Here is a 10,290-nt window from a genome sequence, read left to right as displayed (position 1 = left end):
CGGCCACATTACAGGAAGGGTGTGTTAATTCGAATTGTATTTCCTTAAGCAAAGAAAATTAAAGGGGTTATCTTAATGAGGCATTAAGTAAAATATTTGATAGTGTGGATGACTTATCTGATAGTGTAGAGCCTGCAGAGTGTGCTGCAGTGGAATTCTACGGGATTAATTCGCAGTCCATCAGGTTTAGACGCGTACCCTGAAGGTAGAAAACGGTAACTAATTTTACTGATCTATGTTCAGAACAAGATCCTGAATAATTAAAACTCGGCTTAAGGATTTAATTCTCACTGCATTGCAGATTTTTTTCCCCTTGTAAATGATTTTGAGATGATAAAAATTTCACACCCAAGATTGATAAAACTAGTTAAGAACGGCAATAGTGTGAATGAAATGTAAACCAGCAGTTCCTTGTGATAAAAATGAACCCCAGATGCTGGTTTCTACCACAGATAGACACAAAATACTGGAGTAACTCAGTGGGTATAGGCGATAGTTTCAGGTCAGAACCGTCTTGCAGTTCCTTGTTTCTGCATTTAAATGAAACATTTGTATTTCTGGAGAAATTAGATGTTAACAGTAAAATGTCATAATTATTGGTAGAGATATCCAAAAATTGTCACCCTGTTAGAATCATCTAAATATTGAACAAAAGTGATGCAATGTTGAGCAGTTTCCAATCCAGGAATTAGATGCAGAGCATTTCTCCTGTAATAAACTCAATGTCCAGCAGATGTCAGGGTTGGACTACCGTGAGTGGAGCTCTGCTTTACTAGGTATTCCTGACGTAAAACACGTGATCTCATATTTCGAAGACAGACACAAAATTCTGGCGTATCCCAGCAGGGGGTCAGGCAGCATCATTGGAGGAAAGGAATGGGTGACGTTTCGGGTTGAGTGCCTTCTTCAGACTGAGTGTCGGGAGGGGAAAACTAAAGGTAAGAAAAGATAGAGAACGAATCAGAGCAGGCACCCATGACCCAAGAATGGTGGAGCCCACAATGGTCCATTGTTGGCTGTGGAAGAGGTGATAACAAAGGGATAGGAACTGTGAAACTAGCAGAATGTTAGGGTGGAGTATGGACAGAGAGAGAGGGAATGCAAGGGTGATTTAAAGTTAGAGAAATTAATATTCTGAAGAAGGGTCTCAACCCGAAACGTCACTTATTCCTTCTCTCCAGAGATGCTGCTTGACCTGCTGAGTTATTCCAGCTTTTTGTGTCTATCTTAATATTCATACAGCTGGGTTAAGATGCTGATCCTCCAATTTGCGTGTGGCCTCACTCTGACAGTGGAGGAGGCCCAGGACAGAAAGGTTAGTATGAGAATGGGTAGGGGAGTTAACAAGTTTGGCAACTGGGAGATCACGTAGGCCAAGGAGGATTAAGATTAAGTGTTCAGCGAAACGGTCACCCAGTGTGCGCTTGTTCTCACAGAGTACTCCTATTTCACTGAGTGTAAAGTTTACAGAGTTTAATAATTTTTAGCTCTCAAGACATGTATCACTTTAATTTTGAAAGATTAACAAAAGATAACCCGCTGAATCTGGGTATAAATAATGAAAATTGCAATCATATTATGAGCTAACAAACAAGAACTGTATATGGCTGCAGTTTCTATGAATCACCACAGTGTCCCAGTGCATTTTGACAACAATTCACAGTCTGGATGGGGTGAAAGTCACTTGGAAGCCTCATTTAGCCGCTTTTGCATCTTAGCAGCGTGTTCTCTGCTTTTGGCTCTTTTGGATTTCACCTGAAGGTTGAAAGAAAACAAGAGATTTTAGTGACAGTAAAGTATAATCAGTAAAGTGTGCGATGATTCAGCTTGTCACCAAATACTCTATCAAACCTCCACAAGTGTACGGTGGAGAGCACATTGACTGATTGCATCGTGGCCTGCTTCAGTAACTCGAACGCCCAGGAGGCCTAAGGGGACCGTTCTGGTGATGTTGGAATGCGCTCAGAGGCCCTGACCCCTGCTGGTCCGGCAAAATGGATAATCCAGAAAGGCCCTGGAATCAAGGGAGCTATAAAATCGGTGGTGGACCTAAGTATAACATGGTAGGTGTGGCTTACAGGGGTTCACAATCTTCAATTAGACCACAAGGCATCAACAAGTTCAAGACTAAAAACTACTATTGTTTTAATCAGGAGTGTGGAAGAGATAAAACAAGGAGGGAAAATAGGAGTGAGGAAAGAAAAAAAAAATATTTTTAAAGTATATTCTACCAATAATGTGCAAAGTCATAGGATAGTCATACAACGTGGAAACAGGCCCTTTGGGTTACCCCTCGGGTTCCTATCAAATCTTTCTCCTCTCACCTTAAACCTATGTCCTCTGGTTCTCGATTCCCCTACTCCAGACAAAAGACTCTGCGCATTTACCCGATCTATTCCTCTCATGATTTGTTTAGAACTTTTAAGATCATCTTACCTCAGCACTTATGCAACGTCTCATCTCTTGGTCAATACCGTTACATTTTCCAAGAAACTTCATGAAGCCATGCTGTTGGAGAGAAAGAGAACAAGGTTGGTACTCGCTTAGTAAACTTACTTTGCCCCCAAAGTTATTGCAATGAGCTGATGGCATTGCTTGTTATAGCATTGTCTTTTTGCACTATTATTGTTTGTTTGTTTTATGTGTGTGTGTGTATACATATACAGTGCCCTCTATAATGTTTGGGACAAAGACCCATCATTTATTTATTTGCCTCTGTACTCCTCAATTTGAGATTTGTAATTTAAAAAAATCACATGTGGTTAAAGCGCACTTTGTCAGATTTTATTAAACGGTATTTTTATACATTTTGGTTTCACCATGTAGAAATTACAGCTGTGTTCCCATTCAGCTGCTCTAAAGATAATGGATTGAAGAGTTAATATGCAAACTTGAAGTGGTTAGCTCAAGAAGGGTAATTGAAGCCTAAAGGGCCTGTCCCACGAGCATGCAACTTGCATGCGGCAAGCGCGACCAAACTGGAAGCGGGGGCCGAGTGATCCCCGTACAGGGCTGGCCCCACCAGCATGCGCCTGCATGCGGCGAGCGCGACCAAACCGGAAGCGGGAACCGTGCGGAGGGCGAGTGAGTGACGTGAAGTTCGAGCGAAGTTCGCGCGTGGCGTACGGCATCAAGACGCTGCGTACGGCGTCGAGATGCTGCGCACACCCGTCGAGACACTGCGTACGGCGTCGAGGCGGCTGCGAGCCGGCAGGCCGTTGCCGCGTGGAATTTTTGAACACGGTCAGTTTTTCGGAGCCCTGCGCAATGTCAGGACCAGCTCCGCACTACTCCATACGGCTCCGGCGATCGAAGTGGGACTGGCCCCGCGAGGCTGTACGGCTCAAGCAACCACGTTAGGTCGCGCTTGCCGCATGGAGTCGCATGCTCGTGGGACAGGCCCTTTATGATGGGGTTGTGGAAGGTCTGGCAGGTGAGGTTTAACAGCAATCAGTGACACAAAATGCTGGAAGAACTCAGCGGGTCAGGCAGTATCTCTGGGGAACATGGATAGGTGACATTTCAGGTCGGGACCCTTCTTCAGACTTCTTCGGAAATGTCTGCTATCCATGTTCTCTAGGGATGCTGCCTGACTCGCTGAGTTACTCCAGAACTCATGTCATCCTTGATCCAGACCCCACACTTACAGTGCCCTCCATAATGTTTGGAACAAAGAGCCATCATTTATTTATTTCATTTATATCATTTATTTTCCTCTGTGCTCCACAATTTGAGATATGTAATAGAAAAAAATCATATGTGGTTAAAGTGCACATTGTCAGATTTTATTAAAGGCCCTTTTTATACATTTTGGTTTCACCATGTAGAAATTACAGCTGTGTTTATACATAGTCACCCCCCATTATGAGACTGATAAACAAGAATAAAACTGGTAGAGACATCAGCCAAACCTTAGGCTTACCAAAATCAACGGTTTGGAACATCATTAAGAAGAAAGAGAGCGCTGGTGAGCTTACTAATCGCAAAGAGACTGGCAGGCCAAGGAAGACCTCCACAGCTGATGACAGAAGAATTCTCTCTATAATAAAGAAACATCCCCAAACACCTGTCCGACAGATCAGAAACACTCTTCAGGAGTCAGGTGTGGATTTGTCAATGACCACTGTCCGCTGAAGACTTCATGAAAATAAATACAGAGGCTACACTGCGAGATACAAATTACTGGTTAGCTGCAAAAATAGGATGGCCAGATTACAGTTTGCCAAGAAGTACTTAAAAGAGCAACCACAGTTCTGAAAAAGGTCTTGTGGACAGATGAGACAAAGATTAATTTATATCAAAGTATGGAGGAGAGAGGGAAATACCCACACGGTCACAGGGAGAACGTACAAACTCCATACAGACAGCACCCAGTCAGGATCGAACCCGGGTCTCTGGCGCTGTAAGGCGGCAACTCTAATACTGCTCTACTGTGCCATCCTATTAATTTATTGTATTATTGATTATTATATATTTATCACATTTACAGGATAATTTTTGGAGCTGCATGTGTCCAAGAAATAGATAGTATTCTACCACGCCCCTGAATTAAACATTGTAGATGGCAGATAACTTTGGGAAATCAGTCACCACAGGATACCCAGCTTTTGATGTATTCAGTACATTTTCCTCAGAGAAATATAATGCTGTTACACTAACAAATGTAAAAAAGCGATCCAATTTACATTAGACCTTGATAAATATAAAAGGAAAAACAAGCTATATTGTAATAGTCATTCAAAACCGCTATGCATTCCATATCCCATGGTACACAGTGTTCAGGAAGTTCAGGTGCAAAGCAGATTGCCACAGGATACCTCTGTCAACGTTTATTTTAGAGAGACAGCTTGGAAACGGGCCCTTTGACCCACCGAGTTCACGCTGACTATCGATCACCCGTTCGCACTAGGTCTACATTATCCCACTTTCTCATCTACTCCCACACACTATGGGCAATTTACAGAGGCCAATTAACCTACAAACCTGCACTTCTTTGGGTGGTGGGAGGAAACCGGAGCATCTGGAGGAAACCCACACGGCACCAGGGAGAACGTGTAAACTCCACACAGGCAGCAACCAAGGTCAGAATCGAACTTGGGTCTCTGGCGCTCTCCCCGCTGAGAAACAGCAGTGTATCACAGTATAACATCTCCAAGTTTGGGGATGACACAAAGCTGGGTGGCAGTATGAACTGCGAGGAGGGTGCTATGAGGCTGCAGGGTGACTTGGATAGGTTGGGTGAGTGGGCAGGTGCATGGCAGATGCAGTGTAATGTGGATAAATGCGAGGTTATCCACTTTGGTGACAAGAACAGGAAGGCAGATTATTATCTCAATGGTGTCAGATTAGGAAAAGGGGAGGTGCAACGAGACCTGGGTGTGTACATCAGTCACTGAAAGTAAGCATGCAGGTGCAGCAGGCAGTGAAGAAAGCTAATGACATGTTGGCCTTCATTGCAAGAGGATTTGAGTTTAGGAGCAAGGAGGTCGTATTGCAGTTGTACAGGGCCCTGGTGAGACCAGACCTAGAGTATTGTGTGCAATTTTGGTCTCCTAATTTGAAGAAGGACATTATTGCTATTGAGGGAGTGCAGCGTAGGTTAACCAGGTTAATTCCCTAGATGGCGGGAATGACATTTGATGAAAGAATGGGTCAACTGGGCTTGTATTCACTGGAATTTAGAAGGATGAGATGGGATCTTATAGAAACATATAAAATTCTTAAAGGATTGGACAGGCTAGATGCAGGAAAAATGTTCCCAATGCTGGATTAGTCCAGAACCAAGGGTCACAGTTTAAGAATAAGGGGTTGGCCATTTAGGACTGAGATTCACCCAGAGTGTTGTGAATCTGTGGAATTTTCTGCCACAGAAGGAAGTGGAGGCAAATTCACTGAATGTTTTCAAGAGAGAGCTAGATTGAGCTCTTAGGGCTAAAGGAATCAAGAGATATGGGAAAACGCAGGATCGGGGTACTGATTTTAGATGATCAACCATGGTCATATTAAATGGGGGTGCTGGCTCGAAGGGCCGAATGGCCTACTCTTGCACATAATTTTCTATGTTCTATGTTTCTGTCTGTCAAAGAGTTCTCCTCAAACTGACTCCTGCATCTGTCATTAAGATGAAGTGTATCAAGGATGGAATTATTTTGAAGATAGGCACAAACAGCTGGAGTAACTCAACAGGTCAGGCAGCATCTCTGGAGAAAAGGCATAGGTGATGTTTCGAGTCGAGACACTTCTTCAGACTGAGAGTCAGGGGGAAAGGGAAACGAGAGAAATAGACAGTGATATGGAGAGATACAGAACAAATGAATGAAAGATATGCAAAAATTAACGATGTTCAAGGTAAGGTGGAGCCCACAATGGTCCATTGTTGGTTGTGGGGTAGGTGATTTGTGCCAATAATTATCGCTATCCTGAAAGTGCAGTACGAAAGTAATTAGAATTTAAAGATATTGTAACAAAGTGATAAATTCACTTTGTCATTAATCCAGCATCTTAAATAGATTTTTTTTAAAAGGACACAAATTGCTGGAGTAACAGCTGGTCAGGCAGCATCTCTGGAGAAAAAGGAAGGGTGACATTTTGGGTTGGGGCCCTTTTTCTGACTGAAAATAGGGAGTCGGGATGGGGGAGAGAGGTGAAGACCTGGAGGCAAGAAGAGACCAGGATCAATCAGGGCCAACTACAAATGGCCTCAGGCAGAGTGGTGCGATCTCAAGAGGGATACAATGTGGTGAATTGTGGAATTGGTTAAACGACCAGCGTGGAGGATGTGGGCCAAGACGGGAGGGGAGGGGAGTGTTCGTAGACGTTACATAAAATGAGAGAATTCAACGTTGCAAGAAAATAACTTGTCCAGAGAGGAGCAGCAAAGGTGCCCAGAAATTCATTAAATCACAGCACACATTATTTATACTCACTTCATTATGGCACTGTTTGAGACGGTCAATGAGAATATTACACTCCTCTGAATGCAGGTGAGGTGACAGGTCAGGGTGCATACTTGTCCACTGTGTTCTGTATGCCAGTGAGTCGATCCTTTATAGGATCCTTTGCCAGGAGTAAAAACTTGCAAATTTGGCCCTGTAAGAAAAAATGGACTCAGAACATGACTAAGAACCTTTATTCGGACCAAAATGATTCTCATTTACATCACAGCGGACAAGTTCCATCTGCAACTGAGACTGAGCAATCTGATGGGAGAATGACAAGAATATTTATTTTAGAAGTACAATGGCAGAGCAATTATGTTATTCACTTTTAATGTTCTTTCTTAGTCTTCAAGGGTCAAGAGTGTTTTATTGCCATATGTCCCAAATGAAATTCTTACTTGTAGCAGCAGCACAACAAGTTTGTAAACACTGTACTCCACAGATAATATAATAAACAAACAAAATAAAATTCAATAAATAATTATTAAAAATCAATATAGTGCAAGAACAAAACAAAACCCAAAGTCCCTAGTGCAACCCAGGCTGTTCAGAGTTTAGTTGGGAGTTAGCAGTATTCAATAGGCTGATGTTGTTCGAAAGAAGCTGTTCCTGAACCAGGAAGTTGTGATTTGTGTTTAAAATATATTTTTACATTGGAAAAATTGTTAAATTACTAGGTAATTGACTGTTACATAGAACTGTTGTCTTTTGTCACTTGCTCTCAAGACAGATCATGACATTTAGTCTATACTTAAGACTTTGGAGATATAGTGCGAACACCGGCCAATCAGCCCATCGAGTCCGTGCCGACCAGTGATCACCCCGTACACTAGCACTATCCTACACACTAGGGACAGTTTACAATTTTACTGAGTTGCTGCCTTACAGCGAATGCAGCGCCGGAGACCTGGGATCGATCCCGACGACGGGTTCTGTCTTTATGGAGTTTGCACGTTCTCCCCGTGACCTGTGTGGGTTTTCTCCGAGATCTTTGGTTTCCTCCCACACTCCAAAGACGTACAGGTTTGTAGGTTAATTGGCATGGTTCTGTTTGGTCTGAAGGGCCTGTTTCCGCGCTGTATCTCCAAAACTAAAAAAAAACATACAAACTCCGTACAGGCAGCACTTGTAGTCAGGATCGAACCCGCGTCTCTGCTGCTGTACGGCAGCAACTCTACCGCTGTGCCATTGTGCACCCCTTATAGTGTTGCAATGTGCACGATGAGGACTGATTAGATCAACCTTGTCTTGGACAGTTCCTTCCACATAGGCAAACGTGATGTTTTCATTGTACCACTACCTCACCATACTCATGTACCTGACAATAAACCTGAAACTGCAAGAGGTTTACGGATGCTTTGCGTAGAGTAGTCCAGCACAGGAACATACCCTTTGCAACTGTGCTGAGCATGACATTTTATTCCAATAAAATAATGGTTCATTCTTTAAGCGATGAACGGGTCTCTTGCAGGTGATGGAGCAAGCATATTAAAATGTATATTTTTTATGATGAACCAATTTTAGCTTTATAATTAAAGTTGCATCAGGTTTCTATTTTTTTAATAAATATATGCAGCTCTGACTGATTGCATCAATTCATGACCATTTTTGGATTTGTGATTATACATCCCAAAGATGGGAGGAATTGTCTTCTGTAAATGTTCTCTGATGTGTAGGGAGTGGATGCGAAAGTGGGATAACATAGAACTTGTGTGAACGGGTGATTGATGGTCGGCATGGACTCGAAAGCCTGTTTAAATGCTGTACCTTTCAATCGGAAATGTGACATTGAATGGAAATATGACCACGTAAAAATAGAAAATGTTCATATTAATATTGTGATACTGGAACTGTTACCTCACGGTGCAAGGAACCCAGGTTCAATCCTGACCTCAGGTGCTCTCCGTTAGGTGGAGGTGGACGGGGAGTGGGAAAAGAGGGGGGATAAAAAGGAAATGCTGGACTTGGCGATGGGACATAAGTGTGCATAGGAGGAGAAATGAGCAGTGACTGGGAGGGTGGGAGAAATATTATAATGTTGAGAAAGGGATTAATATTGTCTTCTCTTCATCAAAATAATGGCAGGTATCTTTCACATCCACTTAAGGGAGTCGATAGGTGCAGGAGTAGGCCATTCGGCCCTTCGATCCAGCACTGCCATTCAATGTGATCATGGCTGATCATCCACAATCAGTACCCCGTTCCTGCCTTCTCCCCATATCCCCTGACTCCACTATCTTTAAGAGCCCTATCTAGCTCTCTCTTGAAAGTATCCAGAGAACTGGCCTCCACCACCCTCTGAGGCAGAGAATTCCACAAACTGACAACTATCTATGTGAAAAAGTGGCTTACCCCTTATTCTGAAACTGTGGCCCCTGGTTCTGGACTTCCCCAACATCGGGAACATATTTCCTCCCTCTAGCGTGTCCAAACCCTTAATAATCTTATATGTTTCAATAAGATACCCTCTCATCCTTCTAAACTCCAGAGTATACAAGCCCAGCCGCTCCATTCTCTCAGCATATGACATCCCCACCATCCCAGGAATTAACCTTGTAAACCTACCCTCAATCGTAAGAATGTCCTTCCTCAAATTAGGGGACCAAAACTGCACGCAATACTCCAGGTGTGGACCTCTTTGCTCCTATACTCAACTCCTCTTGTTATGAAGTAGCACACTATCTCTTCCAAAGGATGGTACCAGACTGTGGAGCCCTCATTCCGTACTGCCCTGGCATATCAGCCTCAGACTTTACACTCAAGTTCCAAGAGTGGGGAACAAAACAGAAATGTTGTAAGAACTCAGGCAGTCAAGCAACATCTGTGGAAGAGAGATCTGTGGAAAACATCCTCATCTGATTCATGAAGCAAGGAACTCCCCTAACTAAATCAGGGATAAAACATTGGTCCGTGTGATCTGCTGAGTATTTTTCACCATTTTCTGCTTTTACTTCCAATCAATTTGCAGGTTTGGTGAAGTAGCAACAAATACTGGATACCAATGGAATAAGACACGGTATAACCTCGGTCTCTGGAACTCAGGGTCACAGAGGACGTGAACAGGAAACATAAATCTCCACATCTATAATTTCAGGCGCTGTATTGCCGGAGTATTTGATTGGCATGTATATGATTCCTTCAGGGTGATTGCCTTATAACCCCCAATCTTTAATGAAATAATCCTTCACCACTCACCTCTGTCATTCGCTCCTCTTGGAACCTTGTAACAATTCTCTGCATGGCAGGAAGTATCTTTGCCGTTGCTGGTGATTGACGAGGGATCTGGCCAACCAGAGGCGGTCTGACAGACCCGACCGCCAATACGCAATAGGATATGGGGCGGGCTCTCCGG

The 10,290-nt window shown here is 43.3% G+C and overlaps 1 protein-coding gene across 1 annotated transcript; it reads right to left on the bottom strand.

Annotated features, from left to right (window-relative positions):
• Positions 1–1,458: 1,458 nt before the first annotated feature.
• cmc2 (C-X9-C motif containing 2) lies at positions 1,459–10,238 on the bottom strand. The gene is made up of 4 exons (XM_033035843.1): positions 10,134–10,238; positions 6,927–7,089; positions 2,437–2,508; positions 1,459–1,755 (listed from the first exon to the last, which is right to left on the bottom strand). Exons 2-4 carry the CDS (start codon positions 7,005–7,007, stop codon positions 1,681–1,683), a joined length of 228 nt encoding a protein of 75 aa, XP_032891734.1. The 5' UTR covers positions 7,008–7,089; positions 10,134–10,238; the 3' UTR covers positions 1,459–1,680.
• Between the last annotated feature and the right edge of the window lie 52 nt (positions 10,239–10,290).

This window comes from Amblyraja radiata, chromosome 17, assembly GCF_010909765.2.
Source record: "Amblyraja radiata isolate CabotCenter1 chromosome 17, sAmbRad1.1.pri, whole genome shotgun sequence".
Classification (NCBI taxonomy): Eukaryota; Metazoa; Chordata; class Chondrichthyes; order Rajiformes; family Rajidae; genus Amblyraja; species Amblyraja radiata.
This window is presented reverse-complemented; position numbering and strand designations above follow the sequence as displayed.

Coding starts and splice junctions, on each gene's coding strand:
- cmc2 (XM_033035843.1), bottom strand. CDS start 7,007: ATGCACCCTGACCTGTCACCTCACCTGCATTCAGAGGAGTGTAATATT. Junction 2,509..6,926: donor TCAAACAGTGCCATAATGAA/GTGAGTATAAAT, acceptor TCTCTCCAACAG/CATGGCTTCATGAAGTTTCT. Junction 1,756..2,436: donor GACGTTGCATAAGTGCTGAG/GTAAGATGATCT, acceptor TTCAACCTTCAG/GTGAAATCCAAAAGAGCCAA.